A 22,809-nucleotide genomic window follows, 5' to 3' on the forward strand; every position below is an offset into this window, starting at 1 on the left:
CCCCAAAACTTTCTAGGATAATTCATTTTCACTTCTACCCAGTCAAAACAACTATTGACATCATCAATGAAGTGCTTAAGTCTACCTGGAGGTGGCGTGGAGCAGAGTGAGCATTCCAGAGTCCCAGACAAGAGGAGATGTGCACGAAAAACACTATCTTCCTGTCAGACACCTGTGTCCACTGCCCCAAGCATTGCCCTTCTGGTCCTTCATCAGCCTTTGGCTGTGTCCCTCCTGCTGCTGCCATGGACCACAGCACAGAAAGAAAGGGTCCTCCGGAATGGGTGACTGGGTAGAAAGCAATCGGATCTTTAATCACTTTTCCTACTTTATACTTCACACAGTTCTTATTCCTATTTCTGCTTCATGCCTTTCAAACAGAATGTTAGAGGCCTCTTTCAATTTTCATTTCTCAGTCTTTCCCCCATCCCGTTCAGTACCCTAAACTTTGTCAGTTATTTAAAATAACCTTTTACCCCCTCCTCCCCTTCCCAGGATATTTCAACTTCTCTGGCTCTCTTTCCCATCTTTACCTCCTCCAATTCTTTTCTCCTGGTCCTGGCCTCTTAAACCCGCCCGAGGCTGCCCTTTGCTTGTCTTTTCTCCTCTCATCCCTCGCTGAACCCTTTCACCTCATCCATTCCCTTGTGAGGCTCTCCAGATTCCCGGGCTGTTTGCTGGTGAGAAATCTTTGCTGCAGCGAGGACCGGAGTCCCCCGCGCGCAGCCCAGTGGCAGAAGAGGGCTAGGCTGAGAGGGAAGCCAGGACTGTAGGAGAGGGAGGCAGCCCGTCCTCCTCGCGAACCTGCAAGGATGCGGCAGGGGCCCGGGGGCATGGGGAGGTACTAATCCCCCGGAGCCCCCGATTGGGGCTTGCAGACCTGGCCCGTGGGCCAATTTTCTGCCTAGCGCAGCCGGGAAGCAGAGGTGCCAGGAAAACCAAGAGAGGGGCGCTGGGGGTGCCCATCCCCAGAGTCGGTCCCTCTGCGAACAGAGGAAGAAAAGAGGAGGGAGTCAGCGAGTGGTGAGAAAGGAAAACCTGTCTCCTGACTGACTCCGGAGTGTCGGGGAGACTGGGGCGCTCCGGTGAGCGCTCAGGGGGTGAAGCCAGCCGAGTGGTGGGCGAGGGGCGTGCGGAGGGAGTGCGCGCTCGGGGAGGGGACGCCGGGAGGGCAGCGTTGCTCCGGGCTGGTGCAGGCTTGGGGGGATGTCGGCTGGTGCGAGCTGGGGACCGCGTGCGGCGACCGCGGCGCCCGCGGCGCCAGTGTTTGTGTGTATGTGAGAAAGCAAGGGGCGAGCGCGAGTGCGAGTGAGGCAAAGATAGAGCGCATGTCTCATCCCTGCGAGCAGCCACTAGACGCTCCACCACCATCTTTTGCATGTGCAACATTTGCAGCCGGACAGAAAACCTCTCCCAGGGCTATGGAGACTGCGGGAAAAATCTGGCGGCTCGGGATGGATTGCTAAGGGGAAATAGTCATAATCTTAAACCACCGAAACCTCTTTCCTTTTTCTTTTTTCTTTTTTTTTTTTTTTTGGTTGATTTTAATTTTAGCGCCATCGTCTTCAATGCTTCTCTGAACAGCCTTTAGGAAGAGTGCGAGAGAAAGAGAGAGAGCGCGCGCCAGGGAGAGGAGAAAAGAAGATGAGGATTATTTGCAGACAGATTGTCTTGTTATTTTCTGGATTTTGGGGACTCGCCATGGGAGCCTTTCCGAGCAGCGTGCAAATAGGTAAGGTGTGTTCCGATGGGGTGTGCATGTGGCTGGTTGTAGCAGATATCCGAAAGTGAGTTAAATGAGTTGCTGATAAGCAATTCAGGGAAACCTTCAGCAGTTTCCTTCCCCTCTGTTTCCTTCTTTTTCCTTCCTCTCCTTTACAAAAAGACTTCCTTTTTAGTGCGGGTTCCTTTGGAATACACCCAGGGCAGCCCACCCATCCGTTCTCAACCCATAACCCTATTTCCACCTTTGGCTATAGTCGCTTAAGTAGGATTGAAATAAGTTGGGGGAAAGCTTTCGGGGAATTTGGTTGTATTTTGTATGATATTTATTTTCATCTCTTTCTCTAAAGCATAAAGTGATGTGGAGTTTGTTTAAAAAAGAAAAAAAAAAAATCCACTTCTTCCCATTCTGGACGCCGCAGCTTTCTTACTATTACAGAAAGACACTGTTTGGGGAAAAAGACATTTCCACCCGTACTCCCTGCCTTTTCTTGCTACCGGTTACCAGATTCCAAAGTTAGATCCCTTTCCAGGAAGCTTCTCCCCTTTTATTTTGTTTTCTTCTTGAAGCTTTTGCCCTTATTTCTCTACCTCGACTCTATTTCCAGGGACACCCTCCATCCTTGGCTTTTCTTGCTATTCTCCTCTACTGTCTTTTAATGGGACGCAGCTATTGAATTTCTTCCAGCTAAGCCCAGCCTCAACACTGCATCATTTCTCATGGATTGTGCACAAAACGGAGTTAATTAGGCTGAGTCCACGAGCTGCAGGAAAATAAAGTTCATTTCTTCTTTCTGATTTCCCTCTTCCCTGTGTGGCACTATATCCCTTCATTTCCGTATTTTAATGTAAATCTCTTTTCTGCTCATCTGCATGCATCTTAGAGAGAGATGCCTTGAGGTGGCTGATGTAGCAGTGTGCTGGGAATCACGGGGAGGGCAACGGAGAGAAAGGAACATACACTAAATGGTCTCAGAGGTCATTGTGATCATGACACATTGGGACAAGAAAAAGCTGAGCTGCTCTAAACACTACTAAGCATGCACCTTAGGGACAAAGGGCAGTCTCCCTAGATGTGGCAAGTATAGCTCTTTAATTGTATGTGCTTGTGAATGGCAGTAGATTTGACTGTGCTTGGGGTGGGTATAATGTTTACAAGAGGAAACATTGAATGTGCTTTTCCTGCTGTTTTTAATAGGTGGCCTCTTCATCCGAAACACAGATCAGGAATACACTGCTTTTCGATTAGCAATTTTTCTTCATAACACCAGCCCCAATGCGTCGGAAGCTCCTTTTAATTTGGTACCTCATGTGGACAACATTGAGACAGCCAACAGTTTTGCTGTAACAAATGCCTGTAAGTAAAACATAAGTTATGAAAAATGAGAAGAGAATTAAAACCAAGCAATAGAGTCCTCTTCCTCTTTGTTATTATTTAATTTTTTTTAGAAAGAATTTCAAGATTCCCACAGTTGCCTGGTTTCAGGACAAATCAGAGTTAAAAACAAGACTTCATCTCAGGGATATTTAGCTGGTTTCTTTTGTTTTCTTTAATTTACTTCTTTTCTTTAATTTCTTTAATTTATTTTTCTTTTCTTTCTTCTCTTCCCTCTCTTTGCTTCTTCCTGACTTTCTCTTTTATTCATTAGCTGTCTGGATCATCCAAGTTAAATTCTCCTTTAACATTTTAGTGTTATTCCTATCATCTGAATGTAATTTAGTGAAAATTGTGCTCAAGCTAGTTTTTTATTCTGTTGCTTTGGTTTTTCTTATTTGCTTTTCACTTGAGTAAGCATAGGTCTTGCATTTAAAGAAGACACATGCTCTTTTACATTGATGAAGGCCATGGAAGGCTTGCTAATAGTGAGAAAAAGAGGGGAGTGGTGGTGTGGAGGATATATATTTGAGTCGGTTGGTTGACGCTGCAGATGATCTGGTGATGTCACTTGAGGCTGCCCTGCCCTTATATTCTGGGTTGTAAATGCCTCTTACTATCAAGTAATGCATATATCCTGTGGATATAACTCCATGAATCCTTACCTCGATGCCAAATCACATTAGGCTCCCATCCCCCTGAATTCACCAACCAACCCAGCTTTATCTACTATCCCACACAATGAAACTAAACGGGTGAGCTCACCTAATGCCATAAGAAAGCAGTTGTACAATTCCTTCTACTCTCACCAGGATAATGTATAATTTAACGTAAAAAAAAAATACAATCAACTCTGCATATTAGTTTAAAACACATTGAAACATGATCAGTCAATAGCAGTTGTATTGCCTTTTCCTTTTGGAAGGAAGTGCATGTTTCAAATATCTCCTCACATTTATATGCTAATTTACCAATGTTCTCAATTAATAAATTCAGGTAATGACTACAGATTTTTTAAGAAGCAGGAATAGTTTCTACATAAAATTTTGCATGCTTTCACAGTTAATAAAATGTTCAAGCTGAATTGTAAAGCCTTTTTATCGTATGAAGCTGGGTACATTTTTATTTAAAATTCTTTCAGTACAAGAAAGTGTACTGAACAAGGAAACTAGTGAAATTGAAAACAACGTTTTTAAATTTGTCTGGAGGACATCTGTTTCGTCAACTTAAATTATTTAATTTGTGTGTGTCGGCTGTTAATTCATCTAGCAGATAACATGATTAATTTTTCTTAATTTTTGGTGTCTCTTTAACTGTTAATTCTTTTTAGAACTTAGTTTCATGAGGAGCTTGAAGCATGTGTCACTTTTGCAAAGTGTAGAATTATACTGTTTTTCAGGAAGGCTATAGATTCTATGAGTTGCTATTTAATTTTTAAAAATCTCTTGACATATTTGGTGATAAAATCAATATTGCATTAAAGCAAAAGGGAGTTATTTTTAATCAGAAGTACACATAAATTAGAACAAGGTTTGTGGGTAGTCCTTTTGGTAAAATTCCTCCGTTATTAGTTTTATGTTCTGAGTTTTAAAAGGGATGTCAACATTCTGAGTAGTTCTAAGGAAAGCATTCTTGTTAATACCTAAATATTATTTGTTTATCTAAGTATTTGTTTCATGTCTCTCCTAAGATTCTGTCAGTACAAATCGTACTACCTTTAAAAGTAATCTATGATCCAAATACATGTGAAAGTACTTTATCAATAGTAATTATTTTAAAATATTATTATTATTAACTTTTGAAAGATTTCCTTACAAGTTGCAGATATATCTGTTTTATTTTGATTCATTTTTACAAATTAAGATCTTAAATATTCTAAAGTTTGTATTGTGACTTCCAGTGTAAACTATATGAGGCTAATCCTCTTTTCCTCCTTTTTGTTTGTTAACCTCATTTGGGATAATTGTAACTAGTATTACTTTATTTATGTAATAAAAATATATGTGAAATCAAGTGTTACTGGTAAAGGACTTGTAAACACGATAAATATTAGCAAGTTGCATACAGAATTAAAAAGTAGAAAAAATATGAAACGTAGAGTATGCTGTTCTTTAACATATAAGGATTGAGAAAATTGACACGAGTAAACTTTAAGTCTGTTTATTTAGAATCCAAGTATAATACAGTATTAGTGATCTAATATTTGTTATAATCACATACAATTGATTTTGCGTATGTTTAAAATTTTTTTTTGAGAAAACAAATTGTAAATAAGGAGAAAACATTTTCTAGCAGAGAAAAGGAAAGTTAATTTGACAAATGAGTATGCTGAACATCCTTAAGGCAAATTTAAGCAGAATTTGGGAAAAAAATCAATAGTCAGAGTGTGGGTCAGGTGATTGGTGTTTGTTGAATGGACTGACCAAGACCATACAGACTCGTGATTTTCCAATCTAATTAAAGGTAAAACGTAAGCAGTAAACATAAGGCAACCTCATTTATCAAGCTCTATGCCTTTGAGTACCAAAGGGTAAAAATAGGTCTTGAAATTTAATATTCTAGAGAATTTACATGAAACTTACTCCTCACCATGAGATGAACTGGATTTTTAAATTTGTAATGTTAGATTAAATATAAAGACATAATATGTGGCTGGTTAAGTTTATTTTAGTCATGATTTTTCTACAGTGGTTCCTTGTGAAACTGCAGGATCTGGTCTTTCTGTGAATAAGGGCCATTAAACAGTATATGTTTAATTCTTTTGTGGAATGTATACTCAAAAAAAAAAGACAAAGAATAAAGCGTGTTGGTTATCTAGGGGACAGCTTATTTAATGCTGGTTCATCTGCCTCAAAACTAAATTAGTGCTCTAAGAATACTATGGTAAGATAAACTATTCTATGTATAGAGTTTACATCCTCATAAGTCTAAACCTGATTAATTTAAACTTATAATTTTGGGTATAAATCCCACATTCCTGAGGAGGGAACAATTTTGGCTTACAGTTTATTCCAATTATTCTATTGTTGGAAAGTCACACTTTGATGAATATTAAGCTAAAATTATGTGAAATACAGATAATACAAAATTATGACCTATTACAATAACAAAAAAAAGTGAGTGTAATAGCCCTTGTAGTCAAATTTCAAGATATAATTACAAGTATACATTTTTGTTGCGATGTATCCGAAATATGAAGTATGACACAATGGATATTTAAAAAATAAATTTAATATAGGCAACCTTCTTTAATTAAAATGTCATACTGTTGCATCACAGGTAAATAACAAAATAGTTACCTTTGCAAACAAAAATGCTAGTTTAATTGGATATGTCCAACACAAAACAATTTGAAATAACTCAAAAGCTGGCTGTTTTCTCATATTTTTCAATAGTTAATGGATAGAAATATTTTGGTTTGGGGGATGATATATGTTCAGTTTGACCGGAAGTAATAATGAAAATACTAAATTAGTCCATCTCCAAATATTGCAAAAGATAAATATATTTTAGTCATTTTGATTATTAGTTTAATTCAGCTACATTGGAAATCCTGTAAAAGAATCAGCCCTTTAAAAAGGCAGTCCCTGTCCAATATAATCCAGAAATATTCAGATTCTGAAATGAGTCATTTAAATCTCAGATGGCAATAGGAAGTACCAATAGAATGGATCAAGTACACATGTATTATCACCTTGATGAAATAATAATAGAATTTTATAGACTACTTTCAACTTTTTAAATTTTGATAGAAAGGACTAATTGATTAACATTTTTCTTGTTTTAAAGAGTGATATTTTTTACCTTGTTCCCTTTTTCTAGCTGGAATCATTTTATTCAATTGTTTAATAGATAATGGATTGAAAAGGTAAAAATCACAAATAGAATCAATATTATGCCCTAGTAATGATGAAAAAGCTGTTCTTTTTTAAGTTAACTATGAATTCTGTGTGGACGATTTATTTGTGGACTCTTAAGTATCCAAAATGAGCAGTACTTTACAAAGTACTTGTAAAAGTATATGTAAAGTAAAGTTGTTTAGTTAATTTAAATACATTGAAGATGTGACACTAAACTTAGTAGGCGATGCAGGATTTTCCACTTATAAAGTAGGTACTTAATAAAAACTCACTGAATTTAAGTGTACTAAATAACATAACATTTTTTGTTTAATTCAACTATGTTTAAATATTTATGCACGTTTTCTCTTCCAGGATCATGAAGTCCTAGAAGGGCATTCTAAGAGTTTACATTGGACTAATATAATAATCTTAAACATGCTAAAGATAAAATTCAGATGACTTGACCTGCAAAGTTGTTACTAAAGAAATACCAGAATTAAATAGTATTTGACCTTTGCCTATATTTAGGAAAATGAGTGATGTGACTCAACTGTGATTCTCATTGGCTTTTCTTGTTTTGAATTGGTAACAAGGTTCTAAGTTGATTTTAAATAATTCTTTAGTTTTATATGTTTTCTCTCTTACCTTAATTTTTCATCCTGAGATTGACAAAGATATGAGTCATATTCTTACAGTTTTTGTCTTTCTTAAGTGATAGGATGATGCATAATTTGTATATATTTGATGTATTTTAGAGTTGTCATAGGATGAAGCTTTCATAAACCTGTCAAAAAAATTCCTAATTTTTTTTCAATCTGGAAAGCATTATTTCTCAAGGAGGAAATATTTTACTTCCTGACGTTGGGAAATATATATATATATATGTATGATAAAATCTATGTATAAGATTTTATATGTATAAAATCTTATTAGAGTACTGTTATTATTGTTCTGGATTTTAAAATGAAGGATAAATAACAATACACCTTACACTTTATGACAACCCATAGATTTTTTAAAACTATAGATGTGTGTGTATATATATATTTATGTATTTTTCATATATATATATATGATTTTATTTGACCTCAAGCTAATCTTATAGTGAGACAGTCTAAAAAGAAAGTAATTATGTTCTAGTTAAGACAGCTTTGGTACAAAGGAGTTACTTTACTTTCCAAAGACTCTCTGGTAATAGACTACAAAGCCAGAGCTTGAACCAATTCTTATACCTACTATCCTAGTACTTTTGCCAGAAGGCCATAAGGGTGTAGAAAAGATAACATCTATATTGAGCCTGCCTGAATTAAGAAAGAAACAGGAATTGCCATTTATCTTTTCTCTAATTTAATTGCAACATTTTGAAGAAAACAGGGCAACACAGTTCTGGGCAACCTATTCATGAATCACATGACAGTGAATGACAGAGCAAAGGCTGAAGTCATATTATGTAATGAAACCATCCATTCATTCATTAGATGAGATAATGAATTATCCATTTACTCATTAAACATATTTATCAAGAGCAACTTTATTCAAGACATTATGCTAGCAGCTGGCAACACAAAAACTTATAAGAGTAGTTGCTGACCTTAAGGAGCTGATAGTACAGTGGGAAAGACAGACAAGTCAGTGATTACAGTAAAGATTACAGTACAATATGGTAAAGTGCTATGACAGAGAAATATTGCTAGGAGAGGGATGGACAGGGAAACGGGAAGGATAATTACACCAAACTTGGCATGGCATCCTAAGGATGATATTGCATGATCTGGTGTTAAGATCTAGTTGAGTCATTTGAAAAAGAACAAGGAAGGAGAGCATGCCTTGTCAAAGGAGTGGTGAATGAGGAGACACCAAGTTGTGGGAGAGCCAAGCGTCTTTGAGCCATTGAACATGGATTAGTCTGGCAGTAGTATTGAATGTGAGGAGAGGAGGTGTGCTAAGGGGTGGGACTGTTGATCTCAGAGGTTATGTAGCTGTGGTCAGGACACTCTTCTGAATACAAAGAGGGACCCATAAATGATTGGAACACAATTAATGACATTTATAAAGAACAGGCTAGGTTGAAGGGGGAGAATGAATTGGAAGAGGACAAAATGGGACAAAAAAGACCGGTTGACCGAGTCTTAAAGTAATACTATTTAGAATAATGGCTGCTGAGATAAAAGTGGAAGCATGGAGGAAAGAGAAAAGCACACAGATCTAATGCAGAATTTTTGATGGAACTTCATGATTGGTTGGATGTCTGTGTGGGAGGGTGCAGGGGAAGTGTGGTAAAAATAAAAGATGTTTTTCCAGTCTTCTGGCTTGGGCAAATGTTTAGATAGTGAGTAAAGAAGCAACGCACAGAAGGAGCAGATCTGAGTGGGGAGAGTGACTTTACAATGGACTTACTGATTTTGAGGTGTTAAAAATACATCCAAAGGGGGATGTGCAGTAGAGATTTGGACATGTGTGTCTGGAGCTTTTGGGTTCAGTCTGAGCTGAAGACAGATGATCAGTGAGCCTTGGAGACTTGGAAGTGAATGAGATCACCCAAAGAGAGCAGAAGCAGTGCCAAGAGTGCTGAGAATCAAACCCTAGGAAGAACCAATGTTTGAGGGGAAGAGAGAGGAAATAGGTAAAACAAAGAAGGCTGAGCACAAGGGGTCACAGAATTCAGAGGAAAATGAGGCAAGAGTAATTTAATAGAAGCCAAAAGATAGGGAAACTATCAAGTAAACAGTGCTCAACCTTGTTGACAACTGCAGAGTTTAAAGAAAGAATTGCAAAGATAATTGTAATATCTTCAACATAGGTCTTTCCTTTTCTTTTCAGAATGTTCTTTTGTATTTGGCCAGGATAAAAAAAAGAAAGGAACCCCATAAAGATTCTAATACTACATATGTTTTTGGATATATTGGCCTAGAATGTTCTTTCACTTAGAGATATGGAGAGATAATCTCCTCTGGAGTTTTGAGCCAGATGAGTTTGAATTGGCAGCCTGATAGTGGGCAAGTTACTTAACACTTCTAAGTCTCGATTTCCTAGTCTATTAACACAGATAAATCACATATATCACATATAAATTTTATGAATATTAGAAAATAATTTGGAAAATGTTCCACATATAGTTAGAAATCAGTTATATCTGTATTTCATTTTCTGTGTCATATGGAAATTGTATATCTGAGCCAATTTTAACATTTCAAGTTATTTATATTTTATATTTATATTTTTAAAAGTCATTTTAAATAGATTTTTTGATGTTTCATAGAAAATGTTTTGACTTCTCATTGAATTGTTAATTTTAAATCATGTACACAAGTCTAAAGCCATATTCATCGAAATTATTTTTAAGTCTTAAGAGAGGGTAAATTTATCTAAGATCTTTGGGCCATTCAGAGAGAGGATTGTTTCATTGATAGATTAAAGGAGGTCAATGAATTCTCCTAATTTTATGCAAAATTGTGTGTACTTGTGCACAGTGTGTGTGTGTTTACAGAGACACAATCAAACTTTTGAACAGCTTCTCAATGAGTTCCAGTCACAAAAAAGGCCCAGTACTTCAGCCCTAAAGGAGCCACACATAAATTAGATGAACAAAAGGCTCTTCATTCCCCATCTTCATCATTTTAGAAGCAGAATAGATTTTAGCCTTGAAACCAACCAGGAATTTTTTTTTAGTGAAATCCATCTCTACTACCTTCTTCCTTAACATAGAAAATAATCAGTGTGCCTTAGCTGGAAAACCCCTTGGCTTGGTCCTCTGCCTCTCACATTGTCATCTTATAATTTTTATTCATTCTCTTACTACCCAAAGTGTTACATATTCTACATCAGCTCATTCTATTTTTATCACCATTTACTTTTCCCTACCATCACCACTCCTGGAACACTGTGTTCTTGAAGGTCATCAGTGACTTACAAATTAGTAAATCCAATTGTTATTTCTTATGCCTCGTCTCAGAATAGTTTGCAGGATTTGACATTGCTGACAACTCCTTGTTCTTTGAAACTCATTCCTCCTCTTGTAATAATAATAAGTACTATAAAGAGTACTGTGTACCAGATTTTGTGATCTCAGTTCTTACAAAACTCAAAAGTAGGCATTTTATTACTCTCATTTTATAGATGAAGAACCTGAAGATTTGCATAGCTTAGAAAATTTGTCTAAGACGACAAAGTATCCAGGGCATCTGAATTTAAAGTCAGTTTTCTTAGCCAATAGAGGATTTATTTGCCTGCCATTCATACCACAGCATCTTGATCAGTATAGTACTGACAAAATGCCCAGCATTCAGTGTGATTGTCGCCGGTTAACTCTTAATTCTGATATCAAGATGTTTTTCTTAAAGTTACCTCTGTCACAACTTTTACTTACTCCAACAAATATGGACATATTGATTTTTCTATGTGGTTTGTAACGCAGCACAAAAATTTCAGAATCCTAAATGGTAACACCCCCATTACTTTATATTGCCAAATTCATGTCATAAACACAACCAACTGTAAAAACGACTAAATGACTCTTTTAACTGTTATGTAAACAGTGTTGGATGCTTCATTAGTTGGCCAGACTACATATTTTTACAGCAAAATTATTTGATTTCAGGATAACTGCAGATATTCAAAACTATGTTTCAGAATGCTTCACTTAAATATTTACTGAGCTATCAAGTATTTTGTTTCTATTTTTTGGGGGGTCATATTTTTGGATTTCAAATAAATATGGTGATGAGTGTCCTAAAGAACACCACGCTACCTCCAAATTGCTCAGTTTTAGAGCATCATCAGGTGCCTCTGACTTAAGAAAACTGTTGATATTGTCAATAAAAGTTTAATGCTATGTTAGAAATAAAAGATAACAAATATTTGAGATATATTCCTTCTTTCAATAAGCCACTCTGTTTTTCCAGAAATAGCAAAAATTATACTATAAGCTGTAATCACTATTTGCTTATTTTTGTTGCTGATATGTTTATTCCAAAATGAGCAGACCTTAAATATATTATGCCCTGTGATTTTCCCATTTTTTATATTTTTATCTTAAGACTCACACATACTTGTAAAAATTTCAAATACTTCAGAAATCTTAAAAAGTTAGAATATTCCTTAATCTCAGCACTTGGAGCTAATCGGACTAAACAGTTTGCTACAGATCTTTCCAGACTTTTTTTTTCTGTATAGACCTGGAGAAACAGACAGTACTCTAAACATAAGCTTCTAGTATATATCTAGAAATAAAAGTATTTAATAGATAATATTTTATAGCTATATCTTATTAATGGTTTATTTCTGTTAATCATAAAAGGTATGTTTTGATATTTAAAAACTGCTTCATTTTCTTGTACTGCTGCATAACATGCCATGGTATGAATTTTCTATTATTAATGTACTCAATCCCCTCGGGATCAACATTTAGGTCTTTGATATTACATTCAGGTCTTTGATATTACAAACTAAACAACAGTAAAACTTCCTGTACCTGAGTGACTATTCCTGCAAGATCAATTCCTGGAGGTGAAATTGCTATATCAAATAATTTAGATTTATGCTTTTAATAAATATTCTTTTCAAAATTTATTTAAATTTACAACAACCAGTATGTGAGAATAATTTTTTTCTATTACTTGCCAACAGTAATGATTATCAGTTTTTTGAATCTTTGCTTGTCCTGATGGGTGAGGATGATTTCTCATTGCTGCTTTAATTTACACATTTTTGGTTAATTAGGAGGCTTAGACAATTTTCTCTTATTTATCAGATCTGTGTCCTTCTTTCTCTGTTCTTTTCCTTTGCAAATGTTTCCTTTTTCAGTTGTGAGAGTGTTTTACATACTATAGAAATTAACCCTTTGTCATATATGTTGCAAATTATTTTTCCACTTTCCCTTTGGCTTCCAGATTCATTTATGATGTCTTTTGCCACACAAACATTTAAATTTTTTATTTAGCCAAATTTGTGACTCATTTTCTTTATGGCTTCAGGGTGTTGTGTTAGCATAAAAAGGCATTCCTAGCCTTACAACTATAAAAATGTTATTCTGCTTTTTTTAACATATTTATAATTTTTAATTTTATATTTGTAACACTAACTCTTCTGAAATTTATTTTCTTACGTTAGAAACTGATCATTGTGAGTTTTTTTGGTGCTATTTATTTGCATAAGCTGCTCTTTTAAAAGTACTTTGAACTGCTACATTTGTGCAAAACCGATGCTCTTTTTTGACTGAATTTGAGCTTGGACAGAAATTCTGCTCTTTGTCTTCTGAAGCTGTCCTATTTGTTGTTCTTCACTTATTTACTCCTTTCTGATAGTCTTGCTCCTTCTATTATTTCCTTCTTTTTTCTTTCTTCTGATTGTCACTCACCACCTGATCAAATCACCTTGCCTCTCCCTCCAAAATACATTACATTTTCACTTTCTCCATCTCTATTTCACCCTCCATGTTCAAATCAATGGTTCTACTTTAATTTTTTTACTTATATGAATTTATGAGGTAGAAATGCAGTTTTGTTATATGTATAGATTGTGTAGTGATGAAGTCAGGGCATTTAGAGTATACATCACCTGAATAACGTGCATTGTACTCATTAAGTAATTTATCACCATCCACCCTTCTCCAACGCCCCCCATTATTCAGAGTCTACAATGTCTATTAGTCCAAACTCAATTGCCCATGAGTACACATCGCTTAGATCCCACTTATAAATGAGTGCAAGTAATATTTGACTTCCTGTGTCTGACTTGTTTCACTTAAGATAATGACCTCTAGTTCCATCTATGTTGCTGAAAACAACACAATTTCATTCTTTTTTATGGTCAAGTAATATTTCATTGTTTTACATATATATATGTACATATATATATATATACACACACACCATATGTGTATACACCATATGTATATACATACATATATATATATATATATATACACACACACACCATATTTTCCTTATCCAGTACTCCACTGATGGACACTTAGATTGATTCAATGATGTTTCTGTTGTGAATAGCTCTGTGATAAACATATGAGTGCAGGTATCTTTATAATGATTTATTTTCCTGTGTATAGATACCCAGTAATGGGATTGCTGGATCAAAGGCTAGAACTATTTTTTGTTCTCGAATGAAAAGTTGTTCTCATTTGCATTCCCAATTGGTACTACTTTCATAATTTCATAATTAATCTCCTGCTTCTGCTTTTTACCTTTCTCCATCTACTTAACATATTTGAGCAGGGGGTACCCTTCTGAATTTATAAATCAGAGACTGTTATTTCTGTACCTAAAACCCTCCGATGACTTTTCATTGTTTTAGAATAAAATTCCAACTCTTTACCATGGTCCTGCATGAACTGACTCTTGCCTACTTCTTTGTCTTGTTCACCATTCTGGGGTCCACTCTGGTATGCCCTTGTACCTGCCATTCCCTTTTATCGGACTCCTCCAATACAGTTATTTGCCTAACTAGAGTTTTCTGAACCTTTAAGACTCAGGTTAAACGTCACCATCTCAGAAAACTTTGCTGGCTAACCTCTGTAGCCTAATTTATCCCACACCAAAACACCAATCACTCTATATCAAATTGCCAATGTAATGATCATCTTTGCTTTTTTTTTGTCACAATCTGTAACTATTATTTCCAAATATTTGTTTACCTATTTATCATCTATATTTCTCATTAGAATAAAAACTTTCAGAGCTGTGTCTTACTTTTTAAACACTCTGTCTTCATAACCTCTCACAATGTTTGGTGCAAAATAGGAATCAGTAAATATCTTTGAATAAATGAATGAGAAATTGGTGGTGAGTTTTCTCTTCATTCATCTTTGGGGTATCCTTCAAATAGCTAACACTTTTCCTGTGTTGTATTAGCGAAAAGTCAAGTGAAGGATATAAAGACAATGGGATAGTAGATCCAAAATAAATATTACATATTTTGTTTATCTTAAGCATTTTTTCTCATTTGTTTCCGTTAAATTCAATTTAACATATGAGCTGAGTATAAGGAAAATATATCCTAGAAGAAAGAAGTTAGGACTGTGCAAATTGACGTACATTGCGCTGGTCAGATTGCACTTTGATAAATTTAAATCTGATAGAAGATAAATTCTAGGTGCATATAACATTTAGTGTCTGCTGACAAAAGAAATTGAAAATGCTTATACAAACCACTCTCAAAGTAGGAGAAAGCCCTTTTGGGAAGCCCAGGTGAACTAGCAAGCACACTCAGGAGAATCCCATCTGTTCAGACATTGGCTGCTTCCTCAGCACTTCTTGGAACTAGGAAGCTCTTGGAAAGAGTGGGTTAGAGTCAGATGTATGACATTACTCCTTTCAGTTCTTGATCATCTACATTGCACCTTCTATAGTAAATCTCACGAGCAATTTGTTAGTTTTCATAACTCTTTATTCCCTCCTTATTTGAAATTAGGTTATCCTTGGTTAATTACTTAATCTTTAACTATGTATACAGTCTTTCCTAGGCAAGTCTGAAAGGGAATTCATCACTTTTTGTTCCAAAAATTTAACATCAATATAAAGTGATCCCTTTTTTCCTCCCAAGAAAACATGCATGTCTCCTCCTTTCTTAATAGGAAGTTTGTTAAGTCAAAATGTTACTTTATCTTCTCTGACAACTAGGAAGCTCATTTCCAAGTTTACTATTTAGTAATAACATTACTCCTCATTTTAAACATTTTTAGTTGTTTTTACATCTTCGATTTTTCTAAAATCATATTATATATGTATATGTAAGACATATGTATACAAGTACTACATATAGAATATATATACCTTTAGACTATGCACATTATTTTTGGAAAGCAGCACAGATACTGTGATTATAAATTTAAAAATGTCTATGTGATATCCCATTCAACACAGATGTTGGTCAGATTTTGCTTTAATAATCAAATTTCCTTTTTGGTAGTCTCTGTATCTTGTATATGCCTTGGAAGATAGAGAGAGAGGCAGACAGACAGACAGACATATATAGGCAGATAGATAGATAACCTGTCAACACTGTTGACAGTCAACACTGTCAACACTGTCACGGACTGTGAGTTCCGTGACAACGAAGATGATACCATATTAAAAACTCTATCATGAGGGCCTATTACAGTGTCTGGAACATTAATGTTCTGTACGCATATGTTTGCAGACTGTTTGTTGGAGGAAGTAGGGGAGAAAGAGAGAGAGACTGTTTCTTGACTGGATATCTGTAACAACAAATTCTTAGCCAGAATTGAATAACACAAAACAAATCTGGTTAATCTTCTTATGACTCACACTCATTGCATTTTTAAAAAACAGGTATCACACATCCCTTTAGTGCTTTCTCAAGCTAAATAACATTTTTTTACATAACATAGTTTCTAAAACCTTTAACATCCAAATTCTGGCATTCTGGTTGTCCCCTGGACTTACTGAAATTTTGTTGAAATATAATTACTGAAATTAACTCCCACAATACGCTCCTGTTAGGATCAGTATAGAATTAAACTCCACATTCCTGACACTCATGATTATGGCCTAACCTGATCTGTCTGGATGGGAATATTACTTCCAATTATTTAGGCATTATACATATAAAGAGTAGCCCAAGATTATTTGGGTCTTAATTATTCAGTTGCATCGCTATATTGGTTCCTGTTAAGTCTATGCTCACACTCTGTTCTTTTTCCACACGAATTGCTACAAATTAACCTCTCCATAGAACATTTAAAAAAATTCACAGTTAGAAATCTTTTTTTATGTTCACTCTTAAAATTTAATTTGTTTGGAAACATCTAGACCATCCTCAATCTTAATTCAACTAGCTATAAACTATTTTAAATTATGTTGGACTCTTTTACTATATGATTATCCATATTGCTGATTAAAATGCAGAACAGGCTGTGATATAGGATAGATGTGGGATGATGCCAGGATATGAATGAATACATTTTAGGTACGTGTGGGCAGTTACATGTGGATTCTTTTAAAAATAATTAATTTGATCAAATTTCTCCATATTGTTCATAACAGTTGCCATTTCACTATACTGGTAAACTTTTTAAACTAAAAGAAACATAAGGGCCGTGAAATCTTGGGGAAATATTTCAATGCAACTACATTGGATAAAGGAAAGCGCACACACACACACACACACACACCTGGCACTCAGATTGAAAAGAAAGGACAGAAGATATATAACAAATAATTCACATTGGAATAAATAAATAAGCCCAGTAAACAAACTGTGAAGTATATTTAACCTTAATAGAGAAAAACAAATTGAGATAACAATTTTACATAATAAATTAGCTAATTTTGGTGGTAAAGATGAAGAGAATGTTAAGTCACTCAAGATAGCTGGGACATTTAAAATTGATACAAAGCCTTTGAAAATCAATTTGTAACAATTTATCAAAAGCCATTAAACTTGGGAATCGTTTGACCCCATGAATATAGGAAAACCTCTAGACACGAACATTTCATTACAGCATTACCTAGCAATAGTTAGTTGGGGAATGGTTAAATTAATTAAGATCCAGCCAAGCTGCTTAAGGAAATCTGTTGATCATGAGAGTTCTCCATCTGACTTGTGCCAACAGTTCTAGATTCAGGAATTTTTTATGTAGACTCTTTATATGCTTTGTTTTTATTTTTATTATTTTGTTATATTTTCTTACAGAAGGGCCAGGGTCATGGTAGAAATTGTTCTAGTCAGATGCAAAAAAAAAGATGCTCTCAAAATGTAATACTGATTTATGGAGCTCATAGAGCTAGTCGAGTAATTTTTTAAAGCACCAGTGATATAGAGGAGCATAGATATTCCACACCAGTCCTGACTGATGTTCAAGTAAAGATAGGCGCATTGTGTGTCTTGTGCAGATATTTGGAAATTCTAGTAAATAAATGATACAGGAAAACACTGCTGTTCATTTTATCCCAATATTTTCTATTTCCTTTTCTTCACCTCTCATAAGATGTTGGGGGGAAATTCAGAAATTATATGACAATCTGCTTGGTCCTTGAAAGACACGAGATTCTGCTATACTCTAAAGAGAAAGAAAAATATTTCAGGCAGAGAAAACAGCATTACAGGAAAAAGTGTAAGGTGTATGGATGACATTGGAGAACGATAATGTATCTGGAGAAGAGAGTAGGGGTAGCGGGGATGGCAGATGGTGGAGTGGAGGGGTTGGGAGAGTGACTGGACAGCACTGGAGAGGCAGGGAGGGGCCTTGTAAACTGCCCTGGAGAATAGGATAAGGATGTTATGCCATATTCTGCCACAGAAAACAACAAGAATTATTTTAAGCAGTCTGTAACATAATTATATTTGTGTTTTAAAAAGACTTCTAACAGCACGGTTCATCATTCATGTATACAGCAAAATGTGGTTCCTTTCCCATAACAAATACACTAAGAAGCCGTTTCCTAGACAAGGAATGCTATTTTGTTACTTCAGTTGCTGTTTGTAAAACCTATTATTGTATGTAATCCTGCTCACTGTTTTTCAGCAAGAACTGTTAGTTCTAGCCACAAATACTTAGCTTATCATTGCAATCATATATCTTCAGAACTGTAAACCAAGTCGGTCATAATAACCAGGTTCGAAAAGAGCTGGCATTTGGTGGGAGGAAAGTAAACAAAAATTAAGCACCTTTTATAATATGCATAAAGTCAATAAAATCTCCCTACCAATTAATACAGATGCCTATAGAACACTATATAGTCTATTACTGATTAAATATCAAGCATCCTTCACTTTTTTAAAGTTATTCTTGATAGAAGTTAATTATTTAATTTAGTTGGCAAAAATAAGAATCTGTACTACAACCGTGACTTGCCACTCAATCCCATATTACAGAGTAATAAAAACTTGTTAAAAAATGAGTTGAACAATTGCAAGATTAAAATAATAATTAGTACAATTGCCATCATATATATGTGTGTATATGTACACACACACACATACACACACACACAGAGCCTGCCAAAGGGAAAAATACAGTGAGATAGTAACATAAATAATTCGCAAGATATGGTTATTCCTTCTCTTCAAAATAATGAATTATGAACTTTCATGTGCATACCTTTGCACACCATTATTTACAAATTTATTTCTTAAAAATAAAAATACAGCCAACACATATAGAGTTCAGAATAACTTTATAAATCACTATATTTGTTATGCATCAAATATCAGACCTTTCATGTACATATATAATATATACATACTGATATGGTTTGACTGTGTCCCCACCCAAATCTCATCTTGAAATGTATTTCCTGTAATCCCCATGAGTCGTTGGAGAGACCCGGGTGGGAAGTAGTTGAATCAAGGGGGTATGATAGTGAGTGAGTTCTCACGAGATCTGATGGTTTTGTAAGGGGATTTCTCTCTTTGCTCGGCACTTCTCCTTCCTGCCTTCATTTGAAGAAGGACATGTTTGCTTCCCCTTCCACCATGATTGTAAATTTCCTGTGGTCTCCCCAGCCATGTGAAACTGTGAGTCAATTAAATATCTTTCCTTTGTGAATTACTCAGTCCCAGGCAGTTCTTTACAGCAGCGTGAGAACAGAATAATGCACATACCTTTAGCATTTTATTCTTTATTTCACAAAATTTGCTAATGATTGTGTGTTATGCAAACAAAGTCACTGTGAAAATAAGCCTCGTTTTATAGAATTGATAAATCACAGATTAGAAAACAAGTTTCAATATTTTTATTGAGAGGACTTTGTTGCTAAACTAGTATTTTATTTTCAAAACAGCAACGTCTTAACCTCTTTATCTTTAGAAAACCCCATCATCTCAGCCCAAAATCTCCTTAAGCTGATAAGGAACTTCAGCGAAGTCTCAGGATACAAAATCAGTGTGCAAAAATTATATTGTATCATATTTTAAAGGGCTAGTCTGGGCAAGATGGTGAAACCTCTTCTCCCCAAAAAAATAAAAATAAAAAAAATTACTCAGCGTGGCTGCCACTGCTATATAGTCCCAGCTACTCAGGAAGCTGAGGCAGCAGGATCCCTTGAGCCCAGGAGTTGAAGGCTGCAGTGAATTATGATTGCACTCCAGGCTGGGTGACAAAGTGAGACACTGTCTCTAAAAAAATAAATTAAAAATAAATACGAAAATACATAAATAGGGACATTTTCCATTTCCATTTAGTGATAGTAATACTCTAGCTTTTGAAAATTATTGGACCGCAGGCAATGGGCTATTAGGCAGAATAGCTAAATTATAAATATTATTATATGGCTATTAAACTCATGATTTAGAGATTTTTAACATATGGGAAATACATAAGATATAATGGTGAGGGAAAAATATAGGTTCTCTTTTGATTGCCATTTCAAAAGAACAATAGTATATAAAAGATACTGAAAAAGACTATATTCAAATGTTGATAGTGATTATTTTTCTTTCCTGTTATAATGCAGAATTGCTATTTTTAATGTACACAGTTCTAAATTTTTACATGTTTACAAAGAGCATATATTAACACTTTTCCTGATTCACAATACCTAAATAAAAGAAAATGTGGTGATTTTGTTACAAAATGTTGAATTTGTCTTGCTCTGTCCAAAGGAACAGATAAACTAAGGGGATCTTTTAGCAATTTAGTCATTATCAGCATTTGTTGTCTACATATCTTACCCACTTGGTAATTGCCATGCTTGATCTCTTTGGTTACATACTTTCATTAATTTAAAATGAAAATAAGCTTTAATGAACTAAAATTATCATCATTACATTTGCTTACTATAGCTCATTAAAAGAGCCAAGAAAATTTGTGATTACAAGCATTTGTCATCATCAATTGAAATCTATAACTTACTAACCATATCTTATTTTCAATTCTGTATAAAGGACAGTAGCTGCATGAGTGAGCCTGTGGCTCTTGGCCATCTGGTCACTTTCTTTAGGTAGTCTTTTCTGACCACCCCAGATTGATTTAGGCTCCACTTTGCTATGATCTCAAGGCACCTTGAACTTACCTTACTATGTGATACCATGTGATATTATTATTTATTTACACTCCCCACACTGAGTGACTGGGATGCTAATGTATTTGTGAGTAAATTTCTACTGCTTGACTCATGGCTCAATGCCTGGCGTATAATAGCACTAAATTAACACCCACTAGGCGGGGCGTAGTGGCTCACGCCTGTAATCCCAGCACTTTGGGAGGTCAAGGAGGGTGGATCACGAGGTCAGGAGTTCAAGACCAGCCTGACTGACATGGTGAAACCCCGTCTCTAGTACAAATACAAAAATTAGCCAGGCAAGGTGGCACGTGCCTGTAATCCCAGCTACTGAGGAGGCTGAGGCAGGAGAATTGCTTGAACCCGTGAGGCGGAGGTTGCAGTGAGCTGAGATCATGTCATTGCATCCCAGCCTGAGCGACAGAGCAAGACTCGGTCAAAAAAAAAAAAAACCCCACTAAATACGTGGATATGAAAACAAAGGGATTTAAGGATTGATGGCTATGTGTTACTGTTTTAATTCAAATTTTGAGTATCCAAGTAAGGCATTAATGAAAAAAAAGATTAATAATTTTTTTAAAATGTTAAAAAATTAATTAAAAAATGGAAAACAGTTTTTTATGGACTTTTCCATATGAGTAAGTGACTGGTGAAGGATCATAAAGGTCATTACTCATTAAAACACCTTGCCTTCAAGATTTACAATCTCAGAGTCCTATCATGAGAGTGTTGAAGTGAAAGGGACAGTCATACAAGTTGTCCTCCATCCTCCCTCTGAGTTCTTATGTCTCATGCAGATTATTTCACTTGAATTATGCCAGGATGCCTGCCCATGAGCAGGGACATCACAGCGCTTTGTTTAAAATTCTCATCTAAACCCCAAAGGTTCTTTCTCACTTCTACTCCCCACCTTGTTTATTACCAAGTATCTAGACCTACTAAAATCCTCTCACTTGTACCCAAAGACATTTTTTCTGTGTCTAAAGTAATATTTCACTCTAAGGACACAGGTCTCTTTGCTCCCAAGTAGATCACAGTCTAATGAAGACCACTGAAAATCTCAGTGTAATGTGAAAAAAGCTGTGATTATATTGGGAAGGAGACAGCCAGCCTCACTTGTGCTAGTGCATGTATCTATAATATACTTTAAAATATGTTTTCTCTTTTCATGAGCCAGAAGGATAGCTTGGCTATCTCGAACAAAACTGAAAAAACAGAAGAAAGAAAAGGACTGTGCATTACCCAGACTAATTTGATTAATAAGTAAAATTGGACCGATTTACTTAGATGTCAGAATTTATATGGAGAGAAATGAGCAATGAAATAAAACAAAATCCTTTGGCAGCCCCAGATTAGACTCAACAATTTGTGAATCTGAACCACTTATATTGTCTCATAGATCACAAACTACTTGTCACTTCTATATTCTATATTACTTATGCATCTCTGTGTGTGTTTGCCACCAAGTTATTTGCCCCTGTTAATATGCAGCTTCTTAAATGTTCAATTGTAACTTTAATTAACTGAATGTTCACTTGGCAACTGTCTTGCTTTCTTTGCTGTGCCACACACTTTATTGAAAAAGAAAATCAGACTTGACATTGGGCCTTACAAAGCTTATAATATGCTGGAAAGACAGAAGCAACTTACTATGAAATAACGTGATAAGAATGTGTTAAATTAGAAGGTGTTGTGCATTGTATCATAATTGCCAAAGAAATACTATTAGGAGGGGCCAGATTTTATAAAAATTAGACTTAGAAAGTGAAGTTTAATCTTGAGTGAATGAGGAGGTAAAGAGGGGTATAAAAGAGTGTTGAACAGAGCAAATAAAAAACCCTAAGCTACAAAAAGGGACGAGGTGGCACAGGAAAGCATCTCATTTGATATGAAT

The 22,809-nt window shown here is 35.4% G+C and overlaps 1 protein-coding gene across 7 annotated transcripts in view; it reads left to right on the top strand.

Moving 5' to 3' along the window:
- Positions 1-272: 272 nt before the first annotated feature.
- Positions 273-22,809, top strand: part of GRIA4 (glutamate ionotropic receptor AMPA type subunit 4) — a 370,821-nt gene continuing 348,284 nt past the window's right edge. For 2 of the 7 annotated variants that reach the window (XM_025357619.1, XM_025357623.1), the window contains exons 1-3: positions 273-1,085; positions 1,555-1,732; positions 2,921-3,079. In XM_025357619.1, coding sequence (XP_025213404.1) covers positions 1,645-1,732; positions 2,921-3,079 — 247 coding nt within the window. In that variant the 5' untranslated portion in view covers positions 273-1,085; positions 1,555-1,644. Of the gene's footprint in view, positions 1,086-1,151; positions 1,733-2,920; positions 3,080-22,809 lie in introns of those variants that run through there. The other 5 variants (XM_025357620.1, XM_025357624.1, XM_025357622.1 and 2 more) reach the window with 4 other exon arrangements.

This window comes from Theropithecus gelada, chromosome 14 (genome assembly GCF_003255815.1).
Source record: "Theropithecus gelada isolate Dixy chromosome 14, Tgel_1.0, whole genome shotgun sequence".
In the NCBI taxonomy this organism is placed as follows: domain Eukaryota; kingdom Metazoa; phylum Chordata; class Mammalia; order Primates; family Cercopithecidae; genus Theropithecus; species Theropithecus gelada.